Genomic DNA, 15,847 nt, shown 5'->3' with positions numbered 1-15,847 from the left:
ACTTGATTTATTAATACTTGTATGTATTATTTATGAACACACGTATGTGTGAAGTACATCAGGTTGTGTACTGTGCAGTATGTTAAGCATGCTGTGTGTTTCTCCTGCAGTGAGAAGCTGAATCCTATCAGGTACTGGTTTAATGCTGAAGTGGCATACATATTACACACACACACGCATGTGTGCGCACACATGCACACACACTAGCATACGCACGCACGCACGCACGCACGCACACACACACACACACACACACACACACACACACGGCAAAAATTATTCAAACACATACTATACACGTCTCTCATGGGACATACTGTAGAACACTACAATATACTGTACATTTACTTGAGAAATAACCACTGAGCACAGACCAACGCCAACGTCTTTTGGACATCCTTTTTTGTAGATTTTTGGGCTGACCCTACCAAATCAGAACCAATCATACATTTAGACAGTACAGTACAGCACAGAAGAATACAATAGAGTAGAGTAGAGTAGAGTAGAGCACAGTATAATGTACTGTGTTGTACCCTACTGTACTCAACTGTACTGTACTCTGCTGAATTAAACTCTACTGTACTGTGCTGTGCTGTGCTGTGCTGTCCAAACTTGTGAAACGTAGATGTCTTTTCAACATCCGGAAAATAAGTCTTCTAGACGTATTTTCCAAGTCAATAGCTTACTGGGTACATTGTTTCAATGGGGATGGTTGTCAGATTGACAAGCAATCACAATATCAATGTGACAACCATCCCATGAGTCATGATACACATACAGGAGCACTCTTATTCATTATTTACTGAATACAAAATATCCCTTGTAATTAGACCAAATCACTCTATAGATAATATTGATCAGTATTAATCGACATGGTCGGTAGCAGGGGGTTGGTTACATCAAGATTGATCAGTCATTAATCAGTATTGAAAATGTATGCACTCACTAACTGTAAGTCGCTCTGGATAAGAGCGTCTGCTAAATGACTAAAATGTCAAATTAATGTTGGTCTGATGAGTTACTCTACAACCTGATTCAAGCATACAGTTTGTGTGGTTTTGATTGGTTCGATGTGATTTGATTAGTTTGGTTTGCAGTGTTTTGAATTACAGATTCACTCTTTGTTGTTGATTACTTGGTTTTTCTTCCATTTCAGTTGAAATAAAAAGAAGAACAAAAAGACTAGGTACTTTGTAACATTGTTCTGATTACACAGAGCTTGTATTACTGCTCATAAAGACTTCATAGTACTCCCTCATATATACTTTATAAAAACATCGTTACCTATCTCATTTTAGGGATAATGTAACTTTTGTTCATTGAGTTGGAATTCCATCACCTCGAGAGAGAAAGAAAACAGTGCAGAAATTGTCCCTCCAGCAGCATATTTGTTCAGATTTACCCTTTCTGAAGTTCAGTCAGTTTTTAATTTCCATCTCGCATCACTCCATCTCTCTGCTCTGCCTACTCACTAACCTTTCATACAGTCTCACACAGCCCTGTCTATACTCTCTTTATTAAACTAGAGTCACCGGGTCACTGATTAAACAACAACAGCAAAAAGGCAAAGCCTCTCAATCAGTTCTCTTTCTTTCGCTCTGACACGGCTTCTCTCTGAAGATAGTGATGCTTGTTAACCACTCTTTTTTCCCCGATCTGCATTCACTATGTGCTTGGCACAGCAAAGGAAAAGAGAAGACTGGAAAAGGAAGAAAGGAGAAGTAGGTATCACTCTGTCGGCTCTGTGTTTCTTTTGTAGTGTTGGTAACTTTATTAGAGTGTCTCTTTGGTCTCTTTGTTATAGAGGCGTTGATGTGTATTAAGCCCATTTTTCTGTGGGTTTTCATCCCTGGTGACAGCTCACTCTGTGGTGGAGCTTTCTGAGTCTGTCTGCTCCAGTTCCATCTCCTCCAATTTGTTCCTGCTGACTGCAATAAGACGCTGTGATCCTCTACAGTTCTCTGACAGACAGATTCCAAACTTTCCTCTTTAATCTTCCCAGTTCATTCAACAGTAGCGTTCTGCTCTGACAGAGTGAGAGGCCAAATACTTCTACCACCACCACAGTGTGTGTGTTTGTGTGTGTGTGTGTGTGTGTGTGTGTGTGTGTGCGTGCGTGTGTCAGGGGTTGGAAACAAAATTATTTTCCAATAGTTTTGTTCCGTTCAACTGTTTTGACCAGCAAAATAAAGTTATGAACTGGTTCAAACATTTTTAAACCTCTGAAATGGGCTAGTAGTTGACATGCATTGGACAGACAAGTGTAGGCGCGAGATGCAACTGAAATTTTGCGGGTGAGGAGAGAACTAGAGAGGGTGGAGGAGGAGGCTTGACTTGAAGCGCTGGCCATCTTTTTATGACATGCATTAACTGAATTAGTCCCACAGAATTATACCTACGGAGGAGCGGCTTCTATGAAGGAACTTTGAATGTCTTTGAACTTCTGAGAGTTGGCTTAACATTGGACCATGCTAACAAGCTTGTGTGTGCGCAGAGTGGCACCAGAATTAAAATAAAAACATGTCTTACCTTTTTGTAATTAATAAATCAAATGTGAAACATGATAACTATATTATCCTTAACTAGCATTGAAAAAGTGAATCCATTCTTCTCTAGTTAAAAATATCTCTCCCTAATTTCTGAATCACGCTTGTAACGTCAATAGGCTACAGTACCTTATGTTTCGGAGGGGGAGGGGCAGGTAGCCTGCACACACTAGCAAAGAGTTTCAGCTGGCAGGCAGACACTGGAAAAAGAGTGAGGGCTTTGCATAGGCGCTTTGTTGCATTTTTTATGGGACTGGGAAAAAATGCCCATAACGTAAAATAACGTTATTAACCGGTCTCCATGCTTGTAAAATAACAGTTCTGTTCCGGAACAGTATAGATCACTTTTGTTCCCGGTTCTGATTCTGTTCCTCAAAATGTTTTGTTATTTTCCGGTTTTCAGTTCTGTTCCCTGAACCGGTTCCAACCCTTGTGTGTGCTTTCGTGCCTGTGTGTGTCTGCGTTTCAGAGTGTACTGTATATGTGCTCCAATGGATCCCTTGCCATGCTTGGCTACACTCATATTATTTGGTCATCAGTGCTCCCCCTCCCTCCTCCCCAACACCTCAGCAGCTTCTGCACTGCTGTATCATCTCCAGCCTTAGATTCATACTCTCACCCGCCTCTCCCTCCTCTGGCTCCCTGCATGCACACCTGTATTCCTCTTTACCTACCTACCTGGATTCTAGTGTGCCTGTGAGCTAGGCTCCTGTTTATGGAAGGAACTCTAAGTATAGAATAGAGTGAATGAGGGACAGTTGAAGCTTATTCTGTTGAGAGACAGGGAGGTAGCTAGTGTTGTCATCCTGAGCTGGGTTTGGACCCTTGGTATCTTTCCTATGGTACGTATAAACCACTTGCATTTGCGTATTGATTAATATGATCTGCATAGCCCTTTCCTGCAGTTAGTGACCAAAAGCGCCCTCTTTAGCCTCGTGGGTGGAATGTTATTAATATTTTTCCTAATTTCATATGAAATAAATATGGATTTTATGACAGAAATCCGGTGTTTCTATGTCAAACAATTTTGTTATATTTCAGTCTCCTGTAATATTAGGATGCAAACTCAAAATTGAATACATTTCAACTCTATATCTGACATGGCAAAAGTGTCTTATTTTTTTAAGCCAATAACCAGGTGTGTGAGGTGTATAGATTTGTTTAAGACTACCAAGAATCACTCTGTGTGACCCAGATTTAGCCCACTGCAGTAAAAGGTTAAATGTTTGTTAATCTGACTGAGGCTGTATGATCTTAATTTGATCACTCTTTTGTTGCTGAGAATTTTCCTTCACAGCAGGAAATGCAAACTTGTAGTGTGTTTGAGGTTTAAAAAGGCTTTGTAAAGTTTGTAATTTCCACTTTAAAATGTCAGACTTGATTTTCCCTAAAGAACAATGTATCAACCCCTACAAAAATGGTCCATTAATTATAATCCACATAATAATTCACATTTCCTGTTGCTGCAGGATTATTTTCCTGCTGTAGCAAACTGGCTCAAATTAAGATCCTACATCTGTAGTCCACACCTGATGGTTGCATTCTTGCGTTGTTTTGAGATGTATTTGGCTTTGTTGAACAGATTTACAAATATTACAATCTAAAGTCCATTGCATTGTGATAATGTCAATAATAATAGTATAGTTACTAGGTGAGTAGATGTGTGGCTTGTCAGTTGAACACACAAAAGCTGACTTGTCATGAATATGTTTGATAATGTGGGTTTTATTCAAGTCTGTTCTGCCTTGCATGTGTTTGACCTTGATTTGAAATGACTAGGAGAAGCGTGGCTAGACCCTGGCTATTTTTTAATATTATGCAGACACATCAGCCTTGAGAGAACAATTGCTTTTGTAGTCTTACTGTATGTTGCTTCTTTCTGAAGGATTTTCCCTTTCCAGTTCATCCTCCCAAACCTGTCAAGTTGAATACAGTGTAACATTATATATTTTCTTGAAAGAACACTTTATCTTATCGCCTTCATTTTATGGTTCTTATCAAAAGAGGGTTTGATAGATATCAGTGAATTAATGAAAGGAAAGATGGAAAGCAGAAATTGAACTCTGATCAACTGCTCCACAAACAGAAAACCTTCCAGAAAAATCTTCTATCTGACATGTATCTATATCTGCAGCTAATTGGACGGTCACGCTCATAGTTTTTTATTATTAAGGACCTTATTTGTCGGTCCAGGCCTTTGTTGTGGTGGTGATATGTGATCCTCTGTAATAACTGTGTGTTGTTATTGGACACCACTGTGTTCTATTGTGATGGGGGTCGGGGGTGAAGAGACTGTCTCATCCATGTGATGTTCATCTCTGCTAAATGTTTCTCTCCTGATGGTGCAAGGAGTTAAGTTGGTTTAGGGCAGGGTAGGCAACCGTCGTTCTGGAGTGCCACAGGCATTTCATGTTTTTGATTGAACTGACCTGGAAGACCAGGTAGACTATATACACAAAAGTATGTGGACACCCCTTCAAATTAGTGGATTTGGCTATTTCAGCCATACAGCCATCGCCTTACTAAGGAGCTCAGTGACTTTCAACGTGGCACCTTCATAGGATGCCACCTTTCCAAGAAGTTAGTTCATCAAATTTCTGCCCTGCTAGAGCAGTATGAAAAATGTATGCACTCACTAACTGTAAGTCGCTCTGGATAAGAACGTCTGCTAAATGACTAAAAATGTAAAAAGTGGAAACGTCTAGGAGCAACAATGGCTCAGCCGCGAAGTGGTAGGCCACACAAGCGCACAGAATGGGACCGCTGAGTGCTAAAGCGCGTAATGCGTAGAAATTGTCTGTCCTCGGTTGCAACACTCACTACCGAGTTCCAAACTGCCTCTGGAAGCAACGTCACCACAAGAACTGTTCGTTGGGAGCTTCATGAAATGGGTTTCCATGGCCGAGCAGCCGCACACAAGCCTAAGATCACCATGCGCAATGCCAAGCGTCGGCTGGAGTGGTGTAAAGCTCACTGCCATTGGACTCTGGAGTGATGAATCACGCTTCACCATCTGGCAGTCCGACGGACAAATCTGGGTTTGGCGGATGCCAGGAGAACGCTACCTGTCTGAATGCAGAGTGCCAACTGTAAAGTTTGATGGAGGAGGAATAATGGTCTGGGGCTGTTTTTCATGGTTCGGCCCCTTAGTTCTAGTGAAGGGAAATCAACGCTACAGCATGCAATGACATTCTAGATGATTCTGTGCTTCCAATTTTATGGCAACAGTTTGGGGGAGGCCCTTTCCTATTTCAGCATGCACAAAGCGAGGTCCATACAGAAATGGTTTGTTGAGATCGGTGTAGAAGAACTTGACTGGCCTGCACAGAGCCCTGACCTCAAACCCATCGAACACCTTTGGGATGAATTGTAACGCCGACTGCGAGCCAGGCCTAATCGCCTAATATCAGTGACCGACCTCACTAATGCTCTTGTGGCTTAATGGAAGCAAGTCACCGCAGCAATGTTGCAACATCTAGTGGAAAGCCTACCCAGAACAGTGGAGGCTGTTATAGCAGGAAAGGGGGGGATCAACTCCATATTAATGCACATGATTTTGGAATGAGATGTTCACATACTTTTGGTAATGTAGTGTATGTTTGAAATTAGCTTAGTTGGTCAAGTGTGGTGCCTAGTTCGAACAAAATCCTGCAGTAACTGTGGCAATCCAGGAACAGGGTTGCCTACCCCTGGTGTAGGGTTTAGTTAGTTACTGTAGTTTTTCATAATGTATTACTGAACCGTTCATATGGTTCTTTGTTCAATGAGGTCCTCCTCAGATTAATATATAGGTCCCTACATGAGAGTTAACTGTCCTCTGAATGTCAGCATAATGAGAACAGTTCATGAATTTGGGGAAATAGTCTTTGTCATTATCCCCAAAGTGGTACAGTAGGTCTTCCCAGATATTTGACATGATTTGTAGGATTTCAGTAGTTTCTTTATATTTATTTTACTTTCTCCTCCTCTTCTCTTCCTCCCTCAGGGTGGGGAAGGGGGTATTCTCAGCCATGAAGCTCGGCAAGACCAAGAGCTCCAAGGACGACCACAAGAAAGGTAGGCTTTTACTAATCAGCTGCCCATCCAGACTTTGATAAGCTGAATCAGATGTATTAGAGCAGAGATAGAGATAGACCTGTGGCTCTCCAGGAAGAGGGTTTCCCTCCCCTGGCATAAAGTAACATGGGTTATTGTGATGCCACCCCCAAGATGAGCCAGCCATACTGGACATGGAGTATCTGGACAGGAAGGCCATGCGTCTGGGAGGGGTGGGGGGTCTGGACCCAGACTGCATCTCCCTGGCCTCTGTCACTGCCGTCACCACCAATGTCTCCAACAAGAGGTCTGTGTACTTATTTATGTACTTACTTATTGTTCATGTTACTGCAATGATCCATTGACCCTTTATAACACTCTTATTCATGTTTATAACCCACACCACAGTACTAGTTGAGTAAATAGCAAACTGCAGGCTACACTCCACAAGGAAAAGCTCTGATTTTTGTCTCCTTGACTCTCTCAGATCAAAGCCTGATATCAAGATGGAGCCTAGTTCTGGGAGGCCTGTGGATTATCAGGTGAGAGGAGGGAAAGAATTACACCCCCCTCCAAAACAAATATGTACAATTTTTTTTTTTTTTTATTGTCACATACACAAGATAGGTGCAGTAAAATGTGTTGTTATACAGCAGTATGGCACCTCTCGAGCAAATTAGGGTAAGTGCCTTGCTCAAGGGCACATTGACAGATTTTTTAGCTCAGGTATTTGAACTAGTGACCTTTACGGTTACTGGCCCAACGCTCTAACCGCTAGGCTACTTGCCACCCTAGAAATGTGTTGTTTTACAGGGTCAGCCATGGCGTAAAGTAGGATTAGGTGCCTTGCTCAAGGACACATCGACAGATTTTCACCTTGATGGCTACAGGCACTCCTGAAAATTAAGATTGTATGCACTGTGGTCAGATGTAACCATGCCTGCCCTAAAGGGAGACTAGGCTTAACTCTACCCCTGCCAGCTGTGTGTGTTTGTCTCCACTGTATTCTACAGAAGTGGTGCAAATTGCAGTCCCACCCCCCAAAAACGATTTAAAAACGAATTATCTAAAAGATGCTGTCCCAACTTTTGATGTCACTACCGAAACACACACATTAAAACCGAAACACACACATTAAAAGACTGTGCCATAGCCAGCAGGGGGCTCCAACCCTCCAAGAGCCCAAACATTGACATCTATTTGGCCAAAACATAGACGTCTATAATGTGCTATACTGTACTGTACTGTACACTACTCTACTGTACTGTACTGTACTGTACTCAAGTTTACTCTACTTAAGTTTCTTACAATTGAAGAAAGAGCCAATGGACCAATGTCCTGGTATAAATCTTGGCCTTGGCTCCTGATCCCTATACTACTTACATGGTTTGAATCACTTTGGTCAACTCTGAGTTCAACTCGGGACAGCTTTTAGCCAGGTACATTTCTATGGCAATGAATCTTTCAGAACTAACCTGCTCCTGGGCAGGCTAACTCAGGGCTAACTGAGTGTCTGAGCCATTAGTTGAGGACCAATAAAATCATATTCCCTGCCTCTCACAAAGATTGCACCATCATCCCCTTCATTTGAGGAAGATGACTGATTCAATATTTTATTAATCAACTGTTTTTTTGTGTGTTATTTTTTTTACAGAATGCATTTGAAACTTCACGCACAGTAAAACTTGTGTATGACTTAATACAATTACTGTATTTTATTGATAGAAGTGGGAAAAAAGGTGCACACCATAGACGGCATTAAAGATTAGTAATCAAATAAAGACGGCACTTCAACAAGCCTATTTCACACTATAGCCTGATTAATTTGCAAGATAACTTTCCTTTCATTTTGATTTCGGCACAAATAAAAATATGGCACTGACTCGTCAAAAATATTTATGTTTCAGCATTGTCTCAATGAAGAGTTTGACGTTTGACTAGCCACGTGCGACAGGCGCATGCAGTTACAAGCCTGCTAGAATTTGCGGCAGGCAGACAAGCAATATCCATCGTCGTAGTACGGATGAAGCCTGAGCTGGAATGTGAAGCTGGCAAGCTTTCTAAAATGAATCTTTAATAGAAGGTTAATCAAAATGATCACTACTGTGCATGGTTCTCCCTGTGACGTATACGCAGGGAGTCAGGAAGCAGGTGCAGAAGGAGAGTTTAGTAACAATGAAGCAAGGCAAATGAACAAAACAGGGGATGAGTACTGAACATGAAAACAAACCAATACTGTCTGATGACTGAGGCTACTGAGGGCTAAATAAAGGGAAGGTAATCAAGGTGATGATGATGTCCAGGTGTGCGTAATGATGGGGAGCAGGTGTGCGTAATAATGGTTGCCAGGGCAGGTGGTTAGTAGACCCGCGACGTCAAGCGCTGGAGAGAGGGAGCGTGAGTAAGCGTGACACTCCCTTTATTGCAACTTTTTCATTATATTTCGGTAGTGACAAATTTAGTGGGGTGGTAAGGAATTCAGGTAAATATTTCAAATATGCAATACAAACCAAGTGTGTGAGTAGTATATATGTCTAACTGAAATATGTTGGAAGACGTGTGCTGAAAGTTTGGGAAAAAATTTCAACCGCCAATTTGCCTCACTTCTGTAGAATGACCCATATACTGTATGCATCTTTAGCTGCATTACACAATAGCTGCTGGAGTTCTTGGAGAGAGGAGAGAAGGAAGGATGGAGGGGTGAAGGGTAGTAGAGAGGAAAGAAAGAAAGCTCCAGTAAGGATACAATTAGAGGATAGTGTGAAGGCTGGGTGGGAAGAACAGAGTCTAGCAGCTCATTAACGTAGCCTAACTCCAGGCTGCAGAAACTCTGAGTCTCCCCTGCCAACAACAGCACACTGGCCTCAAATGTACTGTACCAGTCTCTGTGACCAGAAACCACAACAATGCACTCTGACTGAGATGTTCACAGCAGGGATAATTCACATTTGGGCGGAATGTTTTGGAATGAAATGATTCCCAGTTGGAAGATTCCCTCCCTGCTTATTCCCTCCTGATTGCGATAATCCTCCAGCAATCCTAATGCTAATATGTCCCATTAGATTAGCATCACAGTGGTGGAGGCCAGGCAGCTGGTTGGCCTTAACATGGACCCTGTGGTCTGTGTGGAGATTGGGGACGACAAGAAGTACACCTCCATGAAGGAGTCCACCAACTGCCCCTACTACAATGAGGTAAGTCTCTCTCTCTCTCTCTCTCTCTCTCTCTCTCTCTCTCTCTCTCTCTCTCTCTCTCTCTCTCTCTCTCTCTCTCTCTCTCTCTCTCTCTCTCTCTCTCTCTCTCTCTCTCTCTCTCTCTCTCTCTCTCTCTCTCTCTCTCTCTCTCTCTCTCTCTCTCTCTCTCTCTCTCTCTCTCTCTTTCTCTCTCTTTCTCTCTCTTTCTCCCTCTTCCTCTCTCTTTCTCTTCCCCTCTCTCTCTCTCTCTCTCTCTCTCTCTCTCTCTCTCTCTCTCTTCTACATTGTGTATAATTGAGTTGAAAAAGTGAGAAGAGCAGCCAGTCTCAGTCCAGAGGCTCCAGCACCAGCCTGGCTCTGTTCAGATCAAAGCATCTGCTCTGTGCTCAACAGGAATCCTTTCTGCCTTGAGCTATACACATTACACTCTTATTTCACGAGAGGGAGGCTGAGCTAAACGTCAAAGCATTATTCAGCTGGTGTCCTGATCCTGCTAGGCATTAATCTGTAATAATTACCCTTGTATTCAATTAAATTGACCTGGACGTGACTCAGAATTGATTCAACCAATGCTGAAAGTATGTTAATTTGATAATTGTTGGTTGCATTCTGTTAGTTATTCACCTCAAGCATTAGTGATGGGGGAAAAATCGATACAGTTACAAATCGGGGTATTATTTTGGAAGATATATCATATCGTATTGTTTTGACAATATCGCAATATTATTTTAGCAATATTACTTTTTACTAGTTTTCTGTACCTGCACCAAAACTCCAGTATCTTTCCTTCGTAGCCTGTTCTCCATCTTCTTTCTATATAGGGAGCCAAGGTATTTTCAGCACTTTTATTTCCATGATTGATCAAAACTCATGGCTCTCTCTTGTCCCTCTGCACCAGACATATGGTGAGCAATATGTATGGAACATCGAATCGCAATGAAATCACCATATCAAACCGCAATATATATAGAATCGTGAGAATCGTGAGAATCGCAATATATATCATATCATATCGGCAACTAAGTATCCACCTACTGTCCACAATGTCTATACATCCCATCACATATATACAGTTGAAGTCGGAAGTTTACATTCACTTAGGTTGGAGTCATTAAAACTTGTTTTTCAACCACTCCACAAATGTCTTGTTAACAAACTATAGTTTTGGCAAGTCGGTTAGGACATCTACGTTGTGCATGACACAAGTAATTTTTCCAGCAATTGTTTACAGACAGATTATTTCACTTATAATTTACTGTATTTCACTGTTTACGTACACTAAGTTGACTGTGCCTTTAAACAGCTTGGAAAATTCCAGAAAATAATGTAATGGCTTCTGATAGGCTAATTGACATCATTTGAGTCAATTGGAGGTGTACCTGTGGATGTATTTCAAGGCCTACCTTCAAACTCAGTGCCTCTTTGCTTGACATCATGGGAAAATCAAAAGAAATCAGCCAAGACCTCAGAAAAACAATTGTAGACCTCCACAATTCTGGTTCATCCTTGGGAGCAATTTCCAAACGCCTGAAAGTACCACGTTCATCTGTACAAACAATAGTACGCAAGTATAAACACCATGGGACCACGCAGCCATCATACCGCTCAGGAAGGAGACGCGTTCTGTCTCCTAGAGATGAACGTACTTTGGTGCGAAAAGTGCAAATCAATCCCAGAACAACAGCAAAGGACCTTGTGAAGATGCTGGAGGAAACAGGTACAAAAGTATCTATATCCACAGTAAAATGAGTCCTATATCGGCATAAACTGAAAGGCCGCTCAGCAAGGAAGAAGCCACTGCTCCAAAACCGCCATAAAAAAGCCAGACTACGGTTTGCAACTGTTTTTTGGGAGAAATGTCCTCTGGTCTGATGAAACAAAAATAGAACTGTTTGGCCATAATGACCATCGTTATGTTTGGAGGAAAAAAGGGGGTGGCTTGCAAGCCAAAGAACACCATCCCAACCGTGAAGCACGGGGGTGGCAGCATCATGCTGTGGGGGTGCTTTGCTGCAGGAGGGACTGGTGCACTTCACAAAATAGATGGCATCATGAGGAAGGAAAATTATGTGGATATATTGAAGCAACATCTCAAGACATCAGTTATGAAGTTAAAGCTTGGTCGCAAATGGGTCTACCAAATGGACCCAAGCATACTTCAAAAGTTGTGGCAAAATGTCTTAAGGACAACAAAGTCGAGGTATTGGAGTGGCCATCACAAAGCCCTGACCTCAATCCTATAGAAAATATGTGGGCAGAACTGAAAAAGTGTGTGTGAGCAAGGAGGCCTACAAACCTGATACAGTTACACCAGCTCTGTCAGGAGGAATGGGACAAAATTCACCCAACTTATTGTGGGCAGCTTGTGGAAGGCTACCCAAAATGTTTGACCTAAGTTAAACAATTTAAAGGCAATGCTACCAAATACTAATTGAGTGTATGTAAGCTTCTGACCCACTGGGAATATGATGAAAGAAATAAAAGCTGAAATAAATCATTCTCTCTACTATTATTCGGACATTTCACATTCTTAAAATATTGTTGTGCATTGTTAGATATTACGATATTACTGCACTGTTGGAGCTTGGAAAACAAGCATTTCACTTCACCCGCAATTACATCTGCTAAATATGTGTTTGCGACCAATACAATTTTATTTTATTTTATAATATCGTATCGTGAGGTCCATGGCAATTCCCAGCCCTATCAAGCATGTAGAAACATGTGTGTTGTGTCCATGATCAATGAATCCTTCAGGGGTTTATTGATTAAATTCAACATTTGAACCTACTGAACACAATGGAATGATCATCATCATGGGTAATTTGACAGAAAGTAAGGATACTGTATCTGTCACATCACATCATGCCTTCTCTTCTTCTCCCCACAGTATTTTGTCTTTGACTTCCACGTCCCACCAGATGTCATGTTTGACAAGATCCTGAAGCTCTCAGTAAGTGGCTCTTCTACACACACACACACACAGCCACTCCATCTTTCTCTTCATAGTAACAGCCTTTGAGCATGAAACCAACATTTGTATCCTTCTCCCACACACTCTTAATCCTGCTCCACTGCTCTATACTGCTTCCAAAACAACAACAACAAACAGCCGTTCAGGCTCTGTAGCCCATATGTATGTCCAATGAAGCCCATATGTTTGCAGTACACTCTCTATCTCTCTATCTATCTCTCTATCTCTCTATCTCTCTATCTCTCTATCTCTCTATCTATCTATCTATCTATCTATCTATCTATCTATCTATCTATCTATCTATCTATCTATCTATCTATCTATCTATCTATCTATCTATCTATCTATCTATCTATCTATCTATCTATCTATCTATCTATCTATCTATCTATCTATCTATCTATCTATCTCTCTCACCAGGTGATCCACTCTAAGAACCTGCTGCGGAGTGGCACCTTGGTTGGCACCTTCAAGCTGGATGTTGGCACAGTCTACTCCCAGCCTGGTAAGTGGTAAGGTCCTGAGACTGATGGTTGCCATGGTTACATTTAGTTCCTGTAATTGGTTGAAATAATGATTGATTGATTTATGGATGGATACTTGTCTGTCACAGAGCACCAATTCTACCACAAGTGGGCCACGCTGTCTGACCCTGATGACATCACGGCCGGCTGCAAAGGTTACATCAAGTGTGACATCGCCGTGGTGGGGAAGGGGGACAACATCAAGACTCCCCACAAGGCCAACGAGACGGACGAAGACGATATAGAAGGGTAAGAGAATGTTGTAGAAGGGTTATAGAATGTTGTATTGTGGTCAGAGAATGTTGTAGAATGGCAATACAATGTTGTAGAATGGTCAGAGAATGTTGAAGAATGGCAATATAATGTTGTAGAATGGTCAGAGAATGTTGAAGAATGGCAATACAATCTTGTAAAGTGGTCAGAGAATGTTGTAGAATGGCAATACAAAGTTGTAGAATGGTCAGAGAACGTTGAAGAATGGTAATACAATGTTGTAAAGTGGTCAGAGAATGTTGTAGATTGGCAATACAATGTTTAGAGGGGTTAGGGGATAAAATAATAAAGGCCAGAGAATGACCTACAACCTTTTTTCAACCTTTTGTTTCTGGTCAGGAACCTCCTACTTCCGGAGGGAGTTCCCTTGGAGAGGCAGTGGGCACGGTTCTACGTGAAGATCTACCGTGCTGAGGGCCTTCCCAAGATGAACACTAGCATCATGGCCAACGTTAAGAAGGCCTTCATAGGGGAGAACAGAGACCTGGTGGACCCCTACGTACAAGTGCTCTTCGCTGGACAGAAGGTAGGTCCACTACAGCCGCCCACTACTCAGGAGATCATGACTTCTCTGTTTTATTTATTTATTTGATAAACAAAAGAGACAAATAACATTACATAATGGATCAAAATCACATTATAAATACAGTATACAGTACCATTTACATAATATGAGGTGTCTTAGTGTAAGAATTGAGTGTTTGTCAATCCAAACGTATGTTGATGTTATTTCCTCCAGGGGAAGACGTCGGTCCAGAAGAGTAGTTATGAGCCGATCTGGAATGAGCAGGTTGCCTTCACTGAGATGTTTCCTCCGCTCTGCAAACGCATGAAGGTCCAGATAAGAGACTCCGACAAAGTCAACGACGTCGCCATAGGAACACACTTCATTGACCTGCGAAAGATCGCCAATGATGGTGACAAAGGTGAGGTGATATCTACCCCAACCATAGCTCAAAAGTATAATATTGACAGGACATCAGGTCAATCCAATCCTATTGTAGCACATTAGTCATTTTGGTATTCAGTCGTTTTTACCAAGTCATTAGAGGGCTTTGACCCAACTGATTAAAGAAAGTCAACAATAGTTTGCTGCTCCTGCACCACACTACACATACAATAGCCTTTCTCAGGACCCTGTTCTTTTTAATTCTCCTGTCATCCTCCATCCCTCCTCTCCTCCCCCAGGGTTCCTGCCCACCATGGGCCCAGCCTGGGTCAACATGTATGGCTCCACCCGCCAGTATACTCTGATGGATGAGCACCAGGACCTGAATGAGGGGCTGGGGGAAGGCGTGTCCTTCAGGGCCCGCCTCCTCATCTCCGTTGCCGTGGAGATCCTGGACACCACCTCCACTGAGATTGTAAGCTCCACCGAGGTGCAGGTGGAGCCCGTCTCTAACATCTCAGAGGTGAGTGCTCATTGGATGGTGACTATTCATTGGTTGCCAAGTATGTCTGAGGTGAGTGCCATTGGCTCTTCCTTTCATTGGCTGGCTGTCATTGACTCACACTTCACACTACAGTACTATGTTCAAACTTGACATTTTATTCACCTATCATGACCCTTCCCACCCCCAGTAATTCTGATTATGAGGCAGAGGACTATTGGGAGAAACTGACAAACTATTGAGTGTCCCCAAATCTTTTCAGTTATGATACATAACCCCTACGCGTCTTCAGCTTTGCCCTTTGACCCTGCCTATGACCTCCTGACCTCCCCATAAACAGTCAGTGGTTAGATGTCTCCATTCTGTTGTTACAGTATATTACATTGCATTGACATTAAATTGCCGTTAAAGTTGTTAACTGGCCCTTAGGGAAATCAGTAGCTAGTGTTACCCCAGACTAAACATTAGCTTTGTTACCCCAGGCTAAACATTAGCTTTGTTACCCCAGGCTAAACATTAGCTTTGTTACCCCAGGCTAAACATTAGCTTTGTTACCCCAGGCTAAACATTAGCTTTCCCAACTGTCCCCTAGCTGTCTCTTTGTTTAGCTAATGTCTCCCTAATGTCTCCCTTGGGTGCAGTAAGTTATTGATATCAGTTTGACTATATGCCAGGTGCAGGTGTAGCTATCACCCCTTAGCCTAGAGGAGAGGAGAGAGAGACAGAGAGAGAGAGAGAGAGAAATAGAGAGAGATTTTACCTAACGTGCTCTCAATCAACACTGACTTGAAAAAAACATGTTTTGATTAAAAAGAAAGACCTGCGTGTCAGTGACTGAGACTGTATTTGTTTATTTTGCATACTGCGTGTGTGAGAGTTTAAGGTCAAAGGGTGGTTGGTTCTACCTTTC

The 15,847-nt window shown here is 42.1% G+C and overlaps 1 protein-coding gene across 1 annotated transcript in view; it reads left to right on the top strand.

The window, feature by feature from the left end:
* Positions 1 to 15,847, top strand: part of otofa (otoferlin a) — a gene marked incomplete at both ends in the record, with an annotated part of 140,055 nt that overhangs the window by 93,421 nt on the left and 30,787 nt on the right. The window contains 10 exons of the mRNA XM_084150942.1: positions 6,532 to 6,602; positions 6,756 to 6,888; positions 7,069 to 7,123; positions 9,644 to 9,775; positions 12,666 to 12,728; positions 13,170 to 13,254; positions 13,363 to 13,522; positions 13,886 to 14,072; positions 14,286 to 14,472; positions 14,735 to 14,958. Coding sequence (XP_084007068.1) covers positions 6,532 to 6,602; positions 6,756 to 6,888; positions 7,069 to 7,123; positions 9,644 to 9,775; positions 12,666 to 12,728; positions 13,170 to 13,254; positions 13,363 to 13,522; positions 13,886 to 14,072; positions 14,286 to 14,472; positions 14,735 to 14,958 — 1,297 coding nt within the window. The remainder of the gene's footprint in view (positions 1 to 6,531; positions 6,603 to 6,755; positions 6,889 to 7,068; positions 7,124 to 9,643; positions 9,776 to 12,665; positions 12,729 to 13,169; positions 13,255 to 13,362; positions 13,523 to 13,885; positions 14,073 to 14,285; positions 14,473 to 14,734; positions 14,959 to 15,847) is intronic.

This window comes from Coregonus lavaretus (genome assembly GCF_964263955.1).
Source record: "Coregonus lavaretus genome assembly, chromosome: 33".
Taxonomy (NCBI): domain Eukaryota; kingdom Metazoa; phylum Chordata; class Actinopteri; order Salmoniformes; family Salmonidae; genus Coregonus; species Coregonus lavaretus.
This window is presented reverse-complemented; position numbering and strand designations above follow the sequence as displayed.